The sequence below is a fragment of the Cydia splendana genome, chromosome 5, assembly GCF_910591565.1.
Source record: "Cydia splendana chromosome 5, ilCydSple1.2, whole genome shotgun sequence".
Classification (NCBI taxonomy): Eukaryota; Metazoa; Arthropoda; class Insecta; order Lepidoptera; family Tortricidae; genus Cydia; species Cydia splendana.
The window spans coordinates 16,464,186-16,487,587 of NC_085964.1; the positions used below are offsets into that span (position 1 = coordinate 16,464,186).

Below are 23,402 nucleotides of genomic sequence, written 5' to 3' on the forward strand. Positions count from 1 at the left end.
ATTACATAATATACTATTTCATTTAAAATTACACAGGATCAATTCTTAGTCATTTTATGGTGATTATCAGCTTCTTTTACTTAACAATATATATTTCACTGATTTAAACTTTCACGATTATTGAACATTATCAAACTACACAACGTGACTTAATCGCTTATTTAAGTTTTAAGATTTACCTCCGACGTTTCGAGGACGGCGTTGTCCCCGTGGTCTCGGAGAACGAGATGGTGTACACTCCTTTATCCAAAGTTGCAGGGAGCCTAAGGTCACCGAAGGACGTTATTCCGTTCCAGTCACCTGGCGTTTATAAAATAGATTGCAGTTGTGGTAGTTCCTATATCGGAGAAACTAAGCGCACCATAGCAGAAAGAGTTAAGGAACATATCGCAGCTGTCAAAAATCGTCAGGTGAACAAGTCTGCCGTGGCTGAGCATTTGCTGGAGTCAGGACCAAACCACTGGATTGAGCTGCATAACCCTAAAATCCTTTCCACGGATCGCCATTTCTACAGTAGAAAAGTGCGGGAAGCCATTGAAATCAAAAAACATTGCAATTTTAATCGGGACGAGGGTTTTAAGATCTCATCCACATGGAATCCAGTCATTAGTAAATGTAAGCGGAAACGAATATCGACAGTCGATAAATCGAATATCGTTAGTGTTGTGTGTCAACAGAGTAACATCCCTAGTGCGCAAAACGTTCAAACTGATAAACAAGACCAAGTGCGGGTAGTTCGAAAAACTCGCGCGGCTAGAAGATGTTGATGTCAACTTGAGCCAGTCTTCTCCGAGACCACGGGGACAACGCCGTCCTAGAAACGTCGGACTTAAATCTTAAAACTTAAATACGCGATTAAGTCCCGTTGTGTAGTTTGATAATATATATTTCAATCAAAATTATAAAAATCAGTTTAAAGCTCCGCAATAAGCTATACTTAAACAATTATACCTATTTATAGGAACTATCATCACTAAGCTAGCAGTAAAGAAAACAAAGTAGACCTTAGTATTCCATAAAACGGGACACTTCAAAGACATTCTGTTGAGCGAATCTACCTGCCAGAGACGTTTTCTTTGGAAAACGATGACATCTTTAATCTAACATTACATTTCTGTTAAACTTCAGTTCAGACAAATGTAAAGTATGTAGGTAGTTCATCATTATTTCGTAACAAATCCTAGGTGAGGCGACAGCGGCTGGGAAAAGTCAATATACATAGATTTAAGACTTAACTTATAAAGATTTTTTTTTGTGTTCTATTTGTATTCCACTTACAAAGTAAGTAAAAATACTGCCTAAAATGTAGCGTTTTAAAGTATCCTTTTTATTTTAATATTTAAACATACCGTTGGTAGCCGTTAGGTCGGTATTGGTAATAAATGGTTGCCAAGTGTCATGAAGGGATATAATTTTCGGCAATCATTTAGAAAACACACATAATATGTTTTGGATAGCCTAGTAAATACTCAGAAGTAGAGTCTGGCTAGCCAAAAATTGTTGACAGATATTTCGTTGTTGTATCACCAATTGTCTATGATTTAAAAAAAAGTTGAAAGTCAGTTGTCAATTTATGTCATTCATTCAAATTGTTTGCGGTTTATAAGGGGTTTATTTTAAATAATATTAATAATGTATATACTGAGTGAGGTTCGCAAACTATTATTTAAGCTCGTAAATAATTACGACAATGTGCGAAGTCGACGTGTAGCGTTGTATAACGAAAAACTGCAATGTTTACAACTCCTAAACAAATGTAAACAAATTAGGAGGTTGGTGCTCTATAAATATTTTGATACTTAGCATTTACCATATTTGGCATAGTACTTATGTATTTTTTTGGTGATGGATTAATATTACGTTATTATCGAGCTAGGTCTTATTTACACTATATTTCATTTTTCGCCTTGTTACAATGGTATATGGTGATGAGTGAGCAGTGGTGGCCGAGTGGATATGACGTCTGACTTTCAATCCGGAAGTCGCGGGTTCAAACTTCAAATCCTGACTCGTACCAATGAGTTTTTCGAAACTTATGTACGAAATATCATTTGATATTTACCACTAGCTTTTCGGTGAAGGAAAACATTGTGAGGAAACCTGCATACATCTGCGAAGAAATTCAAAGGTGTATGTGAAGTCCCCAATCCGCATTGGGCTAGCGTGGGGACTATAGCCCAAGCCCTCTCGCGCATGAGAGGAGGCCTGTGCCCAGCAGTGGGACGTATATAGGCTGAAATGATGATGATGATGATGATGGTGAGAAAGTGTTAACATATGTGTTTATCGTTGACTGTACTTTACATAGTGGTAGAAATTATGTGAGCTGACTTTGAGTGCACGTCAACGTATATTTAACTTATATCCTTAGGTACCTTACGTGTGCACAGAAAATCAAAAATATTTCTAGTATCAAAGCTATAATTCCTACTACACACAGTATTTTTTGAATTTCCCGCCAAAACTTTGTGTAATATTTCAGTAGCCAGACTCTAGTAGCCTAGTAAATAGTTTCTACAGCCACGTTCTCATGCAGTATCAAAAATTAAGCCACGCCGATTTCACGCCGATCACGCCGCCGCCGCCGGTCAAAAAATCATCGGACGCCGCCGCCGATGATTTTGCCATCGGCGCACATCTCTAGTTCCGTGATCAGGGGTTGATGTGCTGTGAGGTTGAGTGATCTGGGGGTTGAGGGATTGGGTCAGTGGCGGGGCGGAGGATGGATTTTGTGTTTGTGCACTGTAGTGACAGGAATCATTACGAATTTAGTGATACGCATCATTATTCTTTTCATTCATGCGTCACGCGTCACTCATAAGCTGTTAACAATGCCTTACAATTAAAAATGGAAAAATAAAAACTTTTACAAAAAAAAAAGAAAACCGACTTCAAAAAGGATAAAATAAAATATAATCCGTTTTTAAGTATATGCGTTACTAACTGATATGTTTGATGTCGGTGCCAAGACAAATAGTAACAATACCGGTCAAAAATAATCAGCTTTATGTCTATAAATCACATTACAACTGTACTAATAGGTATTATAATAGTGAAAGTAATTTTGTCTCTTTGTCACCTTTTGAGCTAAACAACTGCCATGTAAACTGGTGAAATTTGCCATGCAGGTAAAAAGTTAAAGCCCTGTAAATGGTTCTTGAATTGTTTTATATTTTGAAATCAAGTTCTCTGGATAAGAGGCGGGAAATAACTCAGTCCCAATCCCACACCTGAGTACCATGGACAGTTCGAAAATTAGTAAAAATTGCTCTTTAAAAAACATATCGGCAATCGCATTGGTTTTATACTAGTACCGACAAACATGGTACGGTGCGCCAAGGTGGATTGACAGTGGGTTCTTAGGTATCTACAGAAAGTATGATAATTGCTGTCGTGTAAGGCAATCCAACGTACATACATATAGCCACATTGTTATCGAATCGCCCTAAAATCATGGTAAGCTTCAAATTTGGCTTGGCACCGACTTCAAACATATCAGTTAGTAACGCATATACTTAAAAACGGATTATATTTTATTTTATCCTTTTTGAAGTCGGTTTTCTTTTTTTTTTGTAAAAGTTTTTATTTAAGAATGTTGTCATCCCAACGTATTTTAATATTGTTAATAACCACGCATGTTCGGCTTTTCCTTTATTTATTTTGTCAATGGGTTCTTAGATCTATATTTTTCGAAATATACCATCGACGGCATCGACAAGGAAACATGCGTTATACTTATATTATAAATGTATAAAAGTACGTAAACATGAGGTAGGTACCTTTGCCTAATATCCTGCCCGTACATTTATGACATGCCACCTGTCAATTTCTTTCCTTCTCTTAAAACTTACCAGTACCGGCAGTACCTAACATCATATCACTTGATTTATATTATAACTTCAATTATATTATAACTTGATTGTATAATAAAAACTTTTACAAAAAAAATAAAACCGACTTCAAAAAGGATAAAATAATATATTATCAGTTTTTAAGTATATGCGTTACCAACTGATATGTTTGAAGTCGGTGCCAAGCCAAATTTGAAGCATACCATGATTTTAGGGCGATTCGATAACAATGTGGCTATATGTATGTACGTTAGATTGCCTTACACGACAGCAATGATCATACTGTCTGTAGATACCTAAGAACCCACTGTCAATTTAATCCACCTTGGCGCAGTCCGTGCCATGTTTGTCGGTACTAGTATAAAACCTATGCGATTGCCGACATGTTTTTTAAAGAGCAATTTTTACTAATTTTCGAACTGTCCATAGTACTCAGGTGTGGGATTGGGACTGAGTTATTTTCCGCCTTTTATCCAGAGAACTTGATTTCAAAACATAAAACAATTCAACAACCATCTACAGGGCTTTAACTTTTTACCTGCATGGCAAATTTCACCAGTTTACATGGCAGTTTTTTAGCTGAAAAGGTGACAAAGAGACAGACAGAATTACGTTCACCATTATAATACCTATTAGTACAGTTGTAATGTGATTTATAGACATAAAGCTGATTATTTTTGACCGGTATTGTTACTATTTGTCTTGGCACCGACTTCAAACATATCAGTTGGTAACGCATATACTTAAAAACTTATAATATATTATTTTATCCTTTTTGAAGTCGGTTTTATATTTTTTGTAAAAGTTTTTATTTTTCCATTTTTAATTGTAAGGCATTGTTCACAGCTTACGAGTGACGCGTGACGCATGAATGAAAAGAATAATGATGCGTATCACTAAATTCGTAATCATTCCTATCACTAATACAGTGTACAAACACAAAATCCAACCTCCGCCCCGCCACTGACCCAATCTCTCAACCCCCAGATCACTCAACCTCACAGCACATCAACCCCTGATCACGGAACTCCTCGACCCTGAAGCCTGAACCACCAACCCTTCAACCGCCATTTCCCGACTCCTCAGGAGCTTTACCATAAGTCTAACACTGACATATTTGCTAGCGTGTGCGTAACTTATTTTCTATGCGTCTCGCTTGTACTGGCATCCTATTAGTGCAAGCGAGATGTATAGAAAGTAAGTTACGAAAGACGTTAGCGAATATGTAGTGTCTAACTCGTGGTAAGGCCACAGTTGCACTTCATCAAGTGGGTTATTTTCGGGAGGAAATGATTGAGTTACTATAAAAAACAACGATGTCGCCATACTCGTACCTTTAAAAATTGAGGAGTTCCCTCATTTCCTTATGGATCCCATCATCAGAACAGCACCAGATTAATGTGGGACCACTTTGGAAATATGTACCTTCTTTCGAACAAAAAAAGAATTACTCAAATCGGCCCACGGGTCTCGGAGTAATCGATGAACATATAAAAAAAAAAAAAAACATAGCCACAACCGAATACAGAACCTCCTCCTTCTATGAAATTGAATTCGGTTAAAAAAGGGTTTACCTATTGTTTACCTAACCCTCGTGCTAGTCGTCTTGATACCAGAGCAAGTAAAAGATTCAAAATTGGAATCTAGAGCGTTGCGAGGGTTAAACAAACTTTGTAACCGAGTAAAGCAAAAGTTTTCAAACCACATCTACGCGAGAGAAATACCTGCGAGCTGTAAAAAAACTAAAAAATACCAATCACATAAAATTTAACGCTATTAAATATTTATCATACAAAAACATTACTTAGAAAGTTCATTTTACTAAGCTAATATGAGCAAACTATTCAATTTGCATCAAATAAGGTACCTTACCACTCATGTGGATAAAAAGAAGCTTTCCAATCACTTTTTATAGAATAAAGAGAGCCTTTCCGAGCTGATGTGTGATTGATGGTCCGAGATGTTTAACAGTTTGCCATAAGCCAGTAAAATCAGTCCAGCATGCATGCACGTAAACGATAACAAGACCACGTTAAACATTAATGCTGCTTTCGTACAGAATAAGTATAAATAATCTGAAAAAAGTTGCACGACTCGTGGAAGACGAGTCGCATTAGGATAGGTAGGTTGGAGTATTCCCAAGGAGGTTGGGTGGCCTCCCGTCGTTTTCCGCAGCCAAGAGTTGCCTTACTCACCAAATATTCTGTCTCAACACTCAACATGGCTAGTGTAACTTGATCTCAAGATTTATAAACTAGATGCGCGATCGGAGGTGTAACTATGCCGGTTTATACTGGTTACTACAGGGTAAAGTGGACCATAAGCGCTACGAACGCGCCCTCTGCCGGGGGTCGGGCGGGGCTGTAGGGTATGTTGGCGTCGTGTCGTGTCGTAACTGTAGCAGCCATAGCCGCCATGAATGAGGTAGGCGCGTCTCGTCCTTGGCTCGTTGCGGTGCCTGCGTCCTAACAAGCAATTAGGTCAGTTTTACTCGACTGGTGATAACTCTCGATTACATTTCAATGATTTCATACATGCGAGCGTTAAATGTTCCCACGCATGCTATGGACTTGGATCTTGCTTGGATCTTGCTTGGATCAAACAAATGAGTAGATACACGCGTATCTAGTGCGTGTTCCTTATGTTGATACTGTTGAAAGGTAGTTGGCAATTAAAACATGCAATAAGTATTATACCTATCTTATAAAATGTGCCAAAGCAAGTATAAAAGTAATTTTAGCAAGTAACCAGGCCCAACTCTAGCGACTTTAGGAAAACTGAAAACCCATCCACAATTTTCCTGGGTGGCGGCGTTTAGAGCTCGTTCAACGATTACTTACCTCAAGCGAACCGGCATAAGTGTATCTCAGTTTACGCTTTACCGTTACGGAACGAGATGTCAAGTTACGTTAGACAAGATTTGACAGTCGAGGCAAAGGCGGTTTATGAAGTAGGTAGCTGTCATGCCGCTCTGAGATAATGTTATCAGCGATAGCCCGGCTGCCCTAAGCAGAAAACAAGTAACCCAGTTTTGACAAATTTTTGAGTAGAGCAAAAAAACGTAATTTGTCAGTTTTGTTAGGTATTTGGTCTAAAATGTAACAACTGTTTATACCATTATGTTAAAAGCGATAAAATTAAGCTTATACAAACTTTATTTTTTGTTAATCTTGTATATTAAACTTTGTACAGGCATAAAATCTTTTCTGTGTAGTTTACTGCCCGAAAATCTCAGAACCATTCTACACAAATTCAAGTATCTCGTGTTTAGCTTGGAAATAGCAAGCAGTTTAGCTTCTTAAATACTAAACATATTTGGCTCTCCGCTCAATAACTTTTCCAATTTTCATGCAATTCTGAAGAAAATGGTACCAAATGAAAGCTAATAACATAAGCTACCGGAAACTGATTGTTATTTCTTTCAGGTTTATCGACTTCAAAATCCCTGTTAGATAATAAAACGCTTGAAATTTTTTTTTTATATTTTAAGGTCTTTTCTATTGGAAGATAGACTTTTTTTAAATTAGTGATTGATGTTGCCATCCTCGTACCTTCTGACACATGGTTATTGGTACCTATTTCATCGATTTTATTTATTTTCAGAGATTATTTTGTGATACCCATTCCTTCAACAAACCCTCTGTCTTCATGGATGGGTGGTACCTACAGGATCCTGCTTCCGAACTTTTCTTCTTTAGGGTTCCATACCTCATAAGGAAAGAACGGAAACCTTATAGGATCACTTTGTTGTCCGTCCGTCCTCCGCCCATTTGTCTGTCAAGATCTTTTATCTCGGAAACGCGTGGAGGTATCGAGTTGAAATTAAAACCACATACTCAGGTCTACATTCCCTTAAAGACGTAGAAAAAAAATCAAACATCTACATTAACGTAAAAAAAAGATACGGTGGTTTATGCCAAAATATGTAAGTATATTTCGACATTCTCAAGGGATTCAAAATTTAAAGGGTACCTAAGTAGGGGGGTAGTAGCTAGCTAGGTCAACGAGAAGTCCCGTTGCCCTAGAATTATGAAATTTGGCAAGTAATATTGTATTACATTATAAGTACAGGGAATAATCTGAAAACTATAAATTTGTAAAAAATAAAAAAAACAATAACTAAATTTGTAAGGAACGCTCGGTGGGCGAGTCCGACTTGCAGTTTTTTATAGTCCTATTTGACAGACGTGTTTGATAGGAATGAGGCAAGTGCATGGAATGGTGAGAGCTGGTGAGTTCATAAAAATCAATATTTGGGGACAATCTTACACTGGTTGACCTAGCCCCAAATTAAGCAAAGTTTGTACTATGAGTACTAGGCGACGATATATACATACGTGTATAGATAAATACATATTTAGGTACATAGTTACTTTATTTACTATTAAACTTTACTTGTAACAAAGTAAAAATCTAATTAAATCCTTCAAGTCATTTTTACCTATTTCTTATAAAACCATATCGATCTGAAATTTTGCTGATATACAGTATACACCTATTTATGGTAAGTAATTGGTGGATCTCTTTAGTGGCTAGAGTTAAACTAAGAAAAGTCTGCAGAGATTTTGACAGCACAAGGTCAATCCCGAGAAGTCCATTAGTAGAGTTAGACCAAGAAAAGTCTGCATAGATGTTGAGAGCACACCAGTGCAGGTGTTATTTTAAACGTCAAACTTCTATGAAATTATGACATATAAATAACACTGGCACTCTTTCAACATCTCTGCAGATTTTTCTTGGTCGAACTCTACTAATACACTTCTCGAGATTGACCTCAGATGATTCACTTTACCACATAATAAGTGTCTTTATAAAAATTCAATTTTTGGCATTATTCCTGGATTAAATATTATTTCCCTTTTGGTCAATTGAATACAGTCAGTTGTTGTTTGTTCCTAATTTTTTCCAAAACCTTTGGCACGGATACTGCATAATTATGATTTCCTCTTTCTTTGGCGTATTCTAGTGTTCTGTTTTCATTACTGTAGAGTCTACAGTGTAGACAATACAGATAATTTTAATTGTTTTAACAACACTTTTTCTTTAAACTTAAATTTCACAGACTTTTCACCTTTGACAGGAATATTGCTAAGCAAATTTGTTTTCTATGTATGTCTTTAAACAAGCTACCTTTTGTATAACTATGTCACTAATTTCTAACCTAAATCGCAGATTGTGTTGGGAGATACTTGTTTTACCATTGTAATAAACTAATTCGCAGTTACGAATATCTACGCTAAACTCAAGTATCTCGGTCATCTATATGAATTACAAGTATCTCTGTTTAGTTACTTGTCTTTAGCGTAGAAATGGGACATATACTTGAATTTAGCGTAGAATACAGGGTCAAAAAAAGATACTCGGATTTTAAAAACATGATTTTTTTGAAAACTACACATTATTTTATAATTATTTTTTTGGTGAAAGATGCGCCTGAAATTGTAGATTCCAAAAATCCAAAAAAACCGTTTTTGAAAATTTTCGAGTTACTTGTTTTCTGCTTAGGGCAGCCGAGCCTTGCCGAGGATTCTGCGGCCGTGTGTGCATTGCTATCGCTTCCCTAGCAGCGGCGGGTCGAGGCTCAGCAGAACCAGTGTAATGCTCTCCGATTAGCTGCATTGTTTTTACTGACCTCGAGGTCAAAATATGCTAGGAATTTTTAGAATATTACTCCCCACGCCCGCGCATGCAATGGGATTCGCAAGCACAGCTCGCCTTTCTCTTTGAGTCGGTTGCACTGCACCGCGTTGTCCACTACATATATGTATTGCATTTAATTTCAGCTCATGCAGACTCCCAGCGCCTTAAATATGTGTGAAAAACATCAATCTATACTTATCTAGTGGAGAATGGAAACACTTAAGTTAATTATACCTGTTTGCCCAAATGCCTAAAACAATATCGCATTATCATCAAAAGGTACCCTTTTGATTAAAAAATGTTTTGATATCAGATTAATATGTAAGATTATAATTTATAACGTTAAAGCTCAAACAAGACTTCATACTTCCTGTAATGAAATAAGTACGTCACTACTTTTATATATTGAACTAGAGTAGAGTAATTATTAACTTATTGAGCTCTTACGAGAAAAGACGGTAATGTCTGCTGATGTCTGCTCGACAACGCGGAGGCATTAGGGCATTACCGTGCTTCATAATAACCATAAAGGTTCTAAACATGCGTTACTTAGTATAAATTCAATTAATTTTAGCATCTGTTTTTTGTTGCTGCGACTCGTATATTCGATCATTTCGATGGTGATGCGTCAAAATGACGAGCACTCGTTTGGCGTATCGCCCACTTTAAAGAAATTTAGCAGTCATGGCCGTGGGCTCCAGTTCATCGTCGTATCGTGTTATGGGAATCGCACTGGCAGGATGCTTTCAATGCGCCCCCTCTCTGGGATGCTATTGTAATCACATACCGAGCGTATATCGCTTCGAGAAACTGGTATAGCTCTGATCTTCAACTACGCAGTAGCTACAGATCTTGTGAGGCCACGTTATATTAGGGACGCGCTGGGATATTTCTTGTGAATTAGGCAGCTGGAGTGTCATGCTCGCTGTCACTGAAACGAAAAGAGGTCGGCCTCTCGCCAACCGCCAGCGCCTCTATATCGAGTATAACCACGCATACATGCACACCGCACACAGCGGCGCGCGTAAAGCACACGCGTGACACCGCGATGTACTCGCCGGTATCCTGCTGAATCTGTTTTATGCACGCTTGACACATGGGCGAGGTTTTAGGACAGCTCCACGAGACAAATGGTGTGTGTATTGCACTAGTAAAAGCACCCACTCCCATTGTACTCGGTGCTCAATGTACTTTGTAACTTTATGTAAATGCTATACCTATGTAAAAGTACCCGTAATTTTCATGACTGCATTTTCAGCCAAGTGTGCAACAAGAAATGGGCAAAGGACGCACTAACGCAGATGCTTGTATGTAGGTATATTGCGGTATTTGTTTTATTACCTACTTATTAGGGTTCCGTACCCAAAGGGTAAAACGGGACCCTATTACTAAGACTTCGCTGTCCGTCCGTCCGTCCGTCCGTCCTTCCGTCCGTCCGTCCGTCCGTCCGTCCGTCTGTCTGTCACCAGGCTGTATCTCACGAACCGTGATAGCTAGACAGTTGAAATTTTCACAGATGATGTATTTCTGTTGCCGCTATAACAACAAATACTAAAAACAGAATAAAATAAAGATTTAAATGGGGCTCCCATACAACAAACGTGATTTTTGACCAAAGTTAAGCAACGTCGGGAGTGGTCAGTACTTGGATGGGTTACCGTTTTTTTTTTTGCTTTTTTTTTTCGTTTTTTTTTTGCATTATGGTACGGAACCCTTCGTGCGCGAGTCCGACTCGCACTTGCCCGGTTTTTTTTATTTCTAGGGATGACAAGAACCTTTCAGTACATGATTTCACCATGGACACTTTTTTTTAGACCGCCATCCGTTGCTTAGCAAGAGGATTCGAACGAGCTTAAAATTAATATACGTCTAGGTACGAACTTCTACTCGCGAGCGAATGATTGTTTCAGCACTATCGATGTCGTTGTCTTAGGGAATTCAGCGATAACGATACCTAGCACAAGATTTTCAACGTACGTTTCGTTCCGTGATAAGAGTTTTGCAAGTCTGCATAACATTTCGTGATGTTGAATTGAATTTATATAATCGCTGTTTAAAATAATCGTAGCTATAATATTTCATGCGATTATCATTGATCTTACAAACATTTAACATTATGTTTTTGTCAAATTTGCATGGCAGATAAATTAGCCGAAATAATTAAAATATTAGGCTTAGATTTGGCCCTTGGCCCGCTATTATGTTCATTTTGTTTTGACGTGAGATGAGAAACAACAAGGCGTGAGAGGTACTAATTCATGAACATTAAAGACTCTACCAGTATCGACAAGTAAACTCTACCGTTTACTTTACCTACTATTTCACTCGGGCTTTTAAAACTTCGTATTCAAAACTCATTCTTGTTATTTCTCGTTTCTCATGATTCCACAGTGACAAGGGGATGTGTCAGTATGTCAGCCTCGGTGTTAAGTTATTAGCCGACAAGAGTTATTGTTCAGGGGCGGAAGGTTTCCCGTAGTGACCTCACTTCACAAAGGCGCTGTAGTGCCTAAATAAAACCTATATATATGTACACCTTAACTAGGGAATTCCTATTATTACGGAAAGTTAAATTTCCTCGAAGAGACTTTTTACCGCGATTCCGTTTTCACATTCCGACAGGTAGCAAAAATCCGAAACACATAATTATGAAAAGCGCATATCCTCCTATTCTTTGTATCTACATACTAGGAACTATCGGCCAATACTTAGTGCTTTGGTTTTCTTTATGCGAATTTTCTTTTTTAATGTACTGTCGCGGTCGAAGATAGCTATATTGCGTATGTTTAAATAATAAATACCTAAATATACTCATAGTATGGTAGTGTTGGCGCGCTTTCATTGGTTGGCTGGGCGTAGCACGCTAGCAAGAGCGGTGTCACCTAATTGACTCCACTCTGCACCTTAATTAGTGTTTGTCTGCGATCGCCGCGGACTGTTATAGAGGCACCAGTTATATTATACACTAACATGGCTAGCGAGGCCACCACCTGACACGAGAGCAGCTGGCGGCCGGCTGCCAGTGTCGGCTTCAAAACTTGTTTCCAGGCACAGACGCGGCAATATGGCCGACTAACCACCAAACATTCAACAATACTTATCGCGGGACAACAGTAATCGCCCACGTTATCATGACCTTAATCCACTACCTGCAGATGCAGCGTCCGTGTCGTCATCGTTAACACAGAACAATAGATACCTACTCTTCAGCCCTACAGTTTCTGAGAAGCGGGCGCACGGGTTTGCTGGCTCTCTTTGTTGTCGTGCGCATTGTCGAGCGGTTGTCCTTTGCCGCGTCCGTGATCGTATTTTTCCGCCGGTGTTGCGAGCGTGCCTTCGCGGAGTTGTTTACTCGAGTCGCTAGAGTACATAGTCGTGTATAGCTAGTTATGTGGGTACATAGGCGGCTGGCGCGTAGGCAGCGACCGTCGTGAGCCCGCGGCGGCGTCGTCGCACGGCCCTGATAATTTGCTGCGCTTATGTTACTTCAACGGCTTCTTGCGACACGTTGCGACCGCTTTCCTGGGTTTCTACTCCCTACACCACACGCATATGTAGGTGAGTAAAATTTATCGCGCTGTTTTCTTGAAGAACAGTCATTTCAATACTCGCTATTTCATAGAGCTAGGTGTGAACGAATCACTTCTATAAAATGGGTAAGATAATTTATTTACACTTCGCCCAAATTTGTTTATTTCACTAGAACCACGCCTTGACAGAGTAACGTAACGTAAACTAATTATGTATCCGGCGACAGTATTGCTAAGACTAGAGTCTGTTTGGAAAGGTAAAGAGTCGTGGAATGTATCGGGCGCCATACATTCCACGACTCTTCTCTACATTACAACCGACCTACGAATAGCAGTAGATAATTTTAACATTGGCAGGTACCTAATCTTAAATATTTTTTCAGTCCATAATTAAATTTGTGAGCTAAGTCACGGCTGTGAGTACTACTACTACCTAAGTACTTACTCACTAGCATTTTAAAGTCAAGTATTATATAATATCGTATGAGAGCTAGTTATATATTATGTGACTTTGTTATCTTCGTTTCAGGATACTTATTTAATGAAAATTTGAAGTAGTTTTTATACATTTTAAACATCTATGCTACACCATGTGCCATACATTAGGTATTAGTTAGTTAGGTACCATTGTTCTCTGGCATCTATTTCGAGCTGTCTGGTTTAATCTGGAATTGACCGAAGCATTAATATTGTAGGCTTGTTGTAGGCACGCACGCCGGTACGTCGCTGCCTCGGTGCGTTGTATGACCCACCATCGCTTTGTGCTATAAGTAGATGTCCACTCTCGGTAGGTAACTCAACCATCTACCTAGGTATGTATTATTTACGGGCAACCACAGTATTTCGGGTATTATAGCAAGTCGTGTGTTGTTGACTCTACTTGATTGTACATTTAACAACATAACATACCCGCCGACCCTATATGCAACCTGTTTACATGGTTGCTAACTATGATTTGTAATCAAACATACCTACGTAGTCGTGTGTTATGTTAATGGGTAGTATGGGTTGTTGTTTGTTTGCCGCATCTCATCGTATGAATAAGCGACTCGTGAGGCACAAACAAAGTTAAAGCGGTTGTTTGTGATAGTGCGCGACGTCGTCGTCCGTGACACCTACACGAGCGAGCAGCACCTCTGCTATCTGGTGGTTTGATAAGAGGGCATTATCAGCGGGCCTCCGCGACTGCGGTCGGGTGTTGGCCGCAGTCGGGCGGACGCGCAGAGCGCAGAGCCGGCGGCGGCGGCTCTCACACATGTTGCGGAACGTGCAGCGGGCCGAGGGGCGAGGGCGCCGCGGCGAGGGGCGGGAGCGCCAGGGACGGCTGGCGTCAGCTCACCGGCACGCACACATCCGCGCTGCCAACACGACAACACGGCGTCCGCGCCCGATGCCCGAGGAGCGTCACAACTGCGCCTTATCGCAGCCATCTTTAAACGAGCACAGAGCACGCTACCCGCCCGCGCTGCTCGGTACGAATTCCATTCTAGATCACGTTGTTAATGCGACGGCCATCATCTGCCGCTGCACTCCTTTCATTATGTGCGACTGCAAGCGTGCGCCCGTCGCGCCGCCGCCGACCTCTTTGCCTCTCCAAGGTTATGCTAATAATGTAAATGGCCACTTGGACAAGCAAAGTGAAATGTTCACGTAGTAGAGTCTGTAAACAAAGCATAGGTAATTGTTAAAACGACACACGTATGCTTACCGACTTTTACATACTACAGCCGCGTGTCTTACCGCCGATGATTTATTACCAATTCTATTGACTATTGTTAAAGTTATTTACTCTTTCATTGCGATGCGAGCATTGATACTTACCTACAACTCGAGTTTATCTAGTAGTTATGTGCGATGTCTTTGCTTTGCATTGCATTATGAGCAACACAATGGGCCGGCCGCGCTAGTTGTCATATCGAATAAGTTCCCTTCGCTTGGGCTTGGCGCTCGCCTGCCGTGTATACCTACATCTCCACACTAGGGTGTTCTTGCGGCGACCATCTGTATCGATCCCGGAGGGAGGCGCGGGTCGGCATCCCATCGCCTTCGTCTCCATAGCGGCAGAAGCGACGCATCCGTAAAATCCAGGCTAGAGGCTGTCGGGCGGGTGATAAAGGAAAACTGCCTACGTAGTCGTCCCCAGGCGGGTGTTCGCTCGGCGTGGCGTGTTGTCGCATCTATATATAGCGCGTGTTGGAGCCGGTGAGACCGCACCCGCCGCGCCGCGCCGACGACGTCCGATGAAAGGTCAATTGGCGCGCAAATTATTTGCGTCGCAAAATCCGCAGCGTCGGTGCACCATCCAGCTAACACTTAACATTATTAAGCGTTATAACCGCTGCTATCAACACAAGGTATATCTACCCAACCTACAACATAGTGTGTTTCGTTATGTGTAGTAACACATTCGTAATCGAACTTAGTCCTTACAGACTGTTAAGAGAATACTTCACCTTCCCGGTGTCGGCGCAACGTCACGTCAAGTGTTAATTAGGGCGTGCGTATCAAAGAATCAACTCACGACTTATCAGTTGACAGCTCATAGGCCGAGTGGCATATGTAATATTTGTCGCTGTTGGCTGCGTACTTTAGGATTATAAGTACATACTACCAAAACTAAGTACTTACCTACCATGTAATATACCTAAATTGCATTGGAAGTTGTTAAGTCAGGGTGCCTCTCGAGTCGTTAACGTTATGAAATTAAGTTGTTCAAAGAGGGCTGTAGAGGGTCTAATAAATTGGCGGTAATCTTATGATCGCAATATAAAGACGAAAAACATTAAATCATTGCTTGTAACCGGCGTCCCAATTAAGACTTCAACATCCTATAAAATAATTATGTTCGTGTAATGACCACTATTCATAATTCAGTAGTGATTTGTGTTGTGGTTAAAGCTAACTTTTCTTTTTACACCATCTGTATCTTGGTCGAGGTAGAGTTAATAGGTAAATAAATAACATAGAACCTAACCTAGAACTTTATTGGTCCTTGGTTATTCTTAATTTTAGCCTAAGAGAATATCTGTCGGAGTGCCGGATAACCGTTTGCAAGAACAAGTTTCGAATGCAAGAAGTGTTCAGCGGAGGCCGCGGCGAGGTGAGCGCAGTACCATTACCAGTACCACGGCATTTGCGTGGTTAGTCACGCGTGGAATGCCCACTTGCCCACGCCAACTGAGGACCAGATATTCCTTTAGTAGAATAACGACATATGTGTCCTTGCATCCTAACGCCTTTACAACGTGCTGTCAGTGTTCCGTGCGCTCCGGTTAACACTACGCTTTACCGAGTATTCTAGCCCGACGGACGCTAACGACGCCAAAGAGTATAACCATCAACTAAGTAGGTATGTGACGCCACAGACAGCCACGATTGTTATAAATAATACGCTCCGTCCACACTTCACCGACGCTAAACCATACATGTGCACGCCGCACGTGCTAAATCGCCGACTCTGTAGATAATGTCTTGCGAAACCTCCCAGACCTTAACTAATTTGGTTATAAAACTATGTGTTTCTTCGGACAGATTTTAAGCATATTAGGCTACCTCCTTACGATGTATTAATTTCCGACAACATATGTTGTTAAAGGCGATGTGAAACTCTCGGAACGCAAACGTAAACAACACTAAAATATTTCCTTGAATGACATACATTGCGGCGCTACAATGGAACAGAATTAAGATTTCCTAAGCGCAAGCGGAATTCTCTTTATGTCGAGTAGGTAGGTAATGAATATCGCTTAGTGAATACTTTTATTCGCATCATACGAAGGCGTTGCCGGTGACAATGGAGCGTACCGATGCGAGGTACACCTGGTCAAAGGGGGTTCATTGCACCAAATTAAGTACTCGCTTTATTTGCAACAAGCTGTACCTACCTACTGTTCGCGTTCAAAACAATTAAAAACAAGACGGCAAATTACAATGTTACCAATAGGATAACTAACTAGTTAATAACGTTTTATGGCTGTAAATAGTGTAAATTCAGTCTTAAAATAAAACATCAAGTTAATTTTTTTTTTACAGTTTAGGGCTTACGGTACAAAACTTAGAAGCGAGGAGTTGATTCTTCTTCTGCGGGAAAGTTATTTTCAAAACTGTTAAATTGGTCAATTTTTTTCTCAAAAACATTCAAATTATTTTCATAGACTTATCGAATCATATGCCACATGGTGATGTTTGCCAAAATTAACAATTTAACGATATCGGTCCACACAATACAAACGTGCTCTATGTAGAGTCGATTATGAACGGTCCGAGAATCGGTAATAGAGCGATGGTCGTTGAAAGCAAGAGTTTTAGTATGCGTCCTCGATAACTCCAAATGACTCGTGTCTCGGGAATCGGACTCGGGCAACGAAAGTGAAAGGAATACCGGGTACACTACAAATTTTTATGACAACGGTGAACTGCATATATATTCTTCGATAAAAATATGTCAGTTCACTTGTACTTAATTAATAGAGTGCTGATTGGGACTTAAAATATTTAGATTTTAAACACATCTTTGAAACAGCGATTTTTCATACAAATTTAGTCTGGATTCATGTATAATTTATGCAAAAGCTTGAAAAAATGTAATTTGAAAAGCAAGAATATTACCTTCTGGGACATAAAGAAAAAAATGCGGCAAGTCGAAGCACGGCCACAATTCACCGCGATGCAGGATGCAGCTTCGTTCAAATAAAATGTCTATCCACTCGCAACAGCGCACATCTGACGACATCGAGTACTCCTCCATACCAAGTAAAAATAGCATTTTGAAATGTTAGTCGCATCCATGTGGAGTGCTATTGCGTCATTATATTATACCATGTTTTGATCCGTTGGTGCGAATAGTTATCATGTTGCTGTGCCACCACGTGCAAGACGGTACTCGCGACAAACGTGTGGTATTTTTACGTTCGTTGTGACAAATGCCGAGCGTCATCCACGTTGGGTAGAGCGTGTGCAAACATTCTGCACCCTAGTTCGCAATGCTTGCGAAGCACTTACTCGCGGTCAGAGTAGACCAGTATAAGTCTGAGCTCCGATTCCGCGTAGTTTATGAATTTCGAGGTAACGTTATACTAGATCGAATATGACAGACTGCCTGCCCTATATTGCAATCGCTAACCGAGTGCATGGGAGCGATTGTCTAGGACTCCGCTTACCTGCGCATAATTAGATTACTTACGCAGAGTAGACTGGTTCCCATGAGTCGATTGCTCGTGTACCTTCCTTAAGCGATTGGAACTAAAGAGAAGCAGTATAAGTGTGGTATTCGATTACGCACAGTTTATACGAATCTCGAGGACATACTTATATTAGTTCGTCCAAGGGAATGTGCCCGGAATAACAGCCTTGTGCGCACGTAGCCGCAGATAGGTAGAGGACCGTGGTAGCCGACATCCCTGCATCCCCGGGCTCTATAAATACACAGCAGGTGTGGTGGGCGAGCGCGCGCGGGGAGAGGGCATCCGCCTCTGCAGAGCACAAACCGCTCGCAGCGGCCAACGGACCTTAGCGACGCCATATCGATTGTGAGGGCTCCCCCTGCGGCGCGCCGCCGCCATTGTGCTCGGGCTGGGATGCCTTCTTCCTGCCTCGGCCCTGACTTGCCTCGCTCGCTTGCCGCGCCCCGCGCCCCTGTCCCACCAGGACACGTCCGACAGCTGCCGGCGACTACATAACTGCACCTCACCACTTGCACGAGGCGCGCTTTTAAATTATTCACTACCGTTGAAAATGAATACTCGCGGGTTATGCTGTTGCTGCCATCGATCTAAAATTTGATTTTTTATTAATACAACTAAAGAATGTAACTCGCATTACAGTTTCACATTCCATTTTTAAATCGCATATTATACTCAAACTGAACTGACCTCTAGTCTACTACGTAGTCTTTTCCTAAGTCGTATAATTGCTGACCAATCTACTTATACAGTACCGACCTACAGATGCTTTAACAAAAACTACCTTTCAGCTTCTCTATATTCATTCACACGTAAGTTATACAGCCCAGTCTATGACATGACTAAAACTGCACTGGAGCACATATTATCACACCATATTTAATTCCTTCATCGCATCGCATACATATCAACAGATGAGTCAATTCGGTACCAGTTGCTGCAGTTTAGTGACTTAGGTAGGTATTGTTCGGTCCGCCGAGTCACTCGATGCTTCGCACTGATAACACTGCTTAGAATTTCTTTTACAAAGATGCGAGACATGGGACATGGGTCACATGGGTAATCTGACATGAGCCAAAAACATGTAAAGTTAGCTGGGATAAGTCCCAAGTAAAAAAATCATCACACAATGAATGAATATCAACACATACACGTACTTTTCTGCTTATTGTGTAAGTAGCAATGGAATCAAATCTAAAAATGTGAACAATCATATGCTCGAAGTTAACTGACGAAGTTGACGAATGCTCCTTCCGTAACTGTTAATATTTCATATTTCTACTTTATTTTTCTAAACCGCACTATCCGCAGTACCCGAAGTAACTGTTTAAAATTGATGATAAAGTCAAAATATATTCATTTATTTATATTACTAAATACCTTAGTCATTGCAAAAACCTCATTAAGGAAAACTTATTATGAATCTAGAGTAGGTATACATATGTTGTACTTACCTAAGTGGCACTTAATCAATCACGATTTTACATTAGGTTTGTAAAAGTGGACAACCACTGACTGTTTGCAATTATTTACATAGGTTTTGTGTATCTCACTATCTTAATATCGGTCCTATATAGGGAAACGTCATGTACCCATTTTATAAAATATAGTCTATAAATCTAACAGTCTTACATAAATAAGAGAATATTAACCGAATCTCTCTGCTCGTTTCGTTTCTTCCGTCGCTTCCCAACATCACGTAATAAAAGACGTTAAATATTTCTGTAGCAACATTGTTTCATACATACATACACATAATATATATGGTGCGCACCGTGCGGTTTTAGAGGAATTTCCCCCCGCGAGACCCCCGGATGTGGAATGAGCTCTATGCAGAGGTTTTCTGATGTATATTGTATGGAAATCTTCAAAAAAAAAAGGAATGTATGGGCATGGCATGTGACCTTCCTGGAGTTGCAAACGTCTTTTTGTCAGCGACGTGGTAATAAACAAAACCGGCCAAACGCGAGTCGGACTCGCGCACGAAGGGTTCCGTGCCATTACGCAAAAAACGGCAAAAAATAACGTTTGTTGTATGGGAGCCACACTTAAATATTTATTTCGTTTATAGTACCTATATTTTGTTATAGCGGTAACAGAAATACATCATCTGTGAAAATTTCAACTGTCTAGCTATCACGGTTCAAGTTACACCCTGGTGACAGACAGACAGACGGACGGACGGACGGACACTACGGACAGCGGAGTCTTATTATAGTAATAGGGTCCCGTTTTTACCCTTTGGGCACGGAACCCTAAAAATAGGCAGGGAAAATAAAATATTTCAGCAAATCGCTCTCCACTCTTTCCAACCGTTTGCACAGACACTTTACTGTCGACCAATAAATGAGACACTTCGGTAGTAGGTAAATAATATGTCAAAAAAGCTAAATCGTAGTCGCGTGTAATTTAATATTTTGCAACTAACAAAATAGGTATCGTTTTAGAATTTGATTTGAGGAATAAATTACATTGCCATTGCCTACCTAATATGTATAATAAATATGTAAGTTCATGTTATATGAATTATATGATATGAGTATGACAGTAATCAACCTTCAATGGATATCGAGCACAATATTTTAAACAAAGCAATCTCGACAAAAACACTTGACATAAGATTTGTAGAGAATTTAACAATTTCTCAAAAAGGTTGCGTAGGCCGTAGCACTAACACCTTCGTAGCACACGCGTATAGCACGCACGTAGCGGTGATTAGTGGCGTAATTATTATTAATACAATGCAATTAGTGCAAGATTGCATAGTTATGCCACGTATGCCTTTGGGTGTACGGGTGAGGGCACAGGGGCTGAGGGGTACGCGATGCGAACGCAACGAGCGAGTATCACATGTGTCCCTGAGGGTTAGGTATATCGCACCGCATACATATTATTAACGATACTTTACGCATGTTGTCCTTACTTCAATAAAGAAAAAAGTTGCTGTAAGAAAAAACATAATACTTAAACATTTATGACTATTTGAGGGTTTATGTAGCAAGTGTAACAAGAAAATTAATAGTATAATTGCTAAAAAGCGATTTTCATAAGAAAAGACATCAACGTTCTGGCTTTAAAAATATCACATTTTACTTTATACCATTGTAACTAACACGTTCATAATAATACTATTTGGATTTGATGAATGAAAATAAATTATGTCGAATGAATGAGTTCGTTAAAATGCCGCTCTCTTTCGTATTATATGAAATGTTACGTACCAAAGAAAATTCTCCGACCCAGATAACATATATGTAGGTACGTATACACGCATAAGTAAAAAGATTAGGTAAGTAGAGTTTTGTAGTTTCCAAGTCTAAAAACGCAGGACATAACTACATATTTAGGTTATTTTTAACTTCGATGGTATCATAGACAGTGCGTTTAGTCTTAATTAACACGACTTCTCGGCGAGCTGACTAATATAGGTAGTTAGGTACTTATATTATGTAGTGCTCACATTACTTGAGTAGTAGGTACGTGTTGGTAGATGGATTGCGAAGAGAACTGATAGTAGCTGACTTTCATGTTACATATGGTTTGCTTCGCATGACGCTATTGTACTGTTGATCTTTAACGACCTTCTGCTTACTTCACAATGCCATACTATGTTGGAATGTAATGAAAGACATTCAAGCGTCAAGAGCGGTGCTCCTGATCTCATTAGGCCGGTTGTCGAGTGTTGCGCGGCGCGTCCCCGCCGGCTCCCCTATAGCCGTCGAGGAGGATGAAAAACATAGGAGCATCGCATCCGTCCGACCCTCCGCGCCCGTCCCGCGCCCACGCGCCCTCGGCCCGGCCGCCGCCGCCGGGGCGCTCGGCCTGCCGTCGCCGCCTGCCGCCTGCCGCGCCGCAGCGACCGCCGCCTCACTCTGCCGGCGACGCTCTCGCGGTCCGCACACGTGTCGCTCCGCAGCGCGCGTAACACCGCCCCGTGCCGCGCGCCTTCCCCCGTACTTTAACCGACACACGATTATTATGTTCCAGCGGACTATGCTCCAGCAAATGTCCTCGCCGCCGAGCGTTCACGTCGGCGAGGTCGCATCCCTAGTACGACTTGAGGGCCGCGTGTGCGGCGACGCGTCCTCTGAGGCCTCCTCGGACGCCGCCGAAGATTTTGAACTACCACAGTGCAAGATAAGAAGAAACTATAATTGCACCAAGTGCACATTCTACACACAGAACCCGCGGGTTTATTTAGTGCATACGAGAGACGTTCACTTTGAAAAGTTTAAAATATATGACTGCCCCCATTGCGTTTACGCGTCGAGACATCACCAAAAGCTTGTGAGACACATAAAGATGGTTCATGCGGCGCCATCGCAAGTGGTCAAAGCGGATTTAGAGCCTCCGCCGGCGCCCGTTGCCACGACCACAGCGGAGCCGGAGGAGCGAATTGAAGATTTACTCGAAGAAGTCGAGGACACCGAAGAAATTCAATTAGATTTAGAAGACTGCATCGAAGAGTCGATGGACCACTCCGCAGATATGGAGGTCGAGGTCGACAGGGCTGTCGCCGAAGAGCCCTCGGATTTACCAAAGGACAAGACGAAATTTTTCTCCTGCACCAAATGCAACTACGTCACCCACATCCGTGCAAGATTCACCAAACACGTCAAATACCATTCGATGCCAATGATAAAATGTACAATGTGTGATTTCCGTACACCTTACAAATGGAATTTAGATCGACACATGAAGAATCACGGAGGGACGGGGAGTTTCAACTGTTCCATGTGCAACTTCACCGCCGACATTAAGCAGAGTCTGACGGTGCACGAGATGAATCACCACACGCCGCCCGTGGGACAATCGGTCGCGAGTCGCCGACGCAACCGGGTGGGCGCCAGCGACATCGCTCTCGCCGACGCGGCGCGCGCGCTCGTCGTCAAGGAGGAGGAAGGGAGCGGTGACTCGCGTTCCTCGCACGCATCGGTGAGTGTTCCCCTGTTGTGGAGGCCGAGGGGCCGCGCCCTGAGCGCCGCTGGTGACGTCATGCTCGCCCGCTGTTATCACGCCACCGTTGGTGTGCGATTGCACTCAGCTCTCGACCCCTCGCGCTCTTGCATCACGTTTCCATATATCTGTATCATATGTGCCCATATCGATCTATGCATGTTGCCCTCATACCGCTTGCGCTGCGTGTGGTTTGAAAACTCCACTTATAGGTAACTATATAAATGAAATGCATTAAGCTCGGG

The 23,402-nt window shown here is 41.2% G+C and overlaps 1 protein-coding gene across 4 annotated transcripts in view; it reads left to right on the plus strand.

Annotated features, from left to right (window-relative positions):
- LOC134790843 (zinc finger protein 729-like) overlaps positions 1 to 23,402 on the plus strand; it is a 46,180-nt gene that overhangs the window by 14,323 nt on the left and 8,455 nt on the right. The window contains exons 1-2 of one of the 4 annotated variants that reach the window (XM_063761813.1): positions 12,886 to 13,049; positions 22,189 to 23,136. In XM_063761813.1, the coding sequence (XP_063617883.1) occupies positions 22,195 to 23,136 (942 nt within the window). In that variant the 5' untranslated portion in view covers positions 12,886 to 13,049; positions 22,189 to 22,194. Of the gene's footprint in view, positions 1 to 12,885; positions 13,050 to 21,790; positions 23,137 to 23,402 lie in introns of those variants that run through there. The other 3 variants (XM_063761812.1, XM_063761814.1, XM_063761811.1) reach the window with 3 other exon arrangements.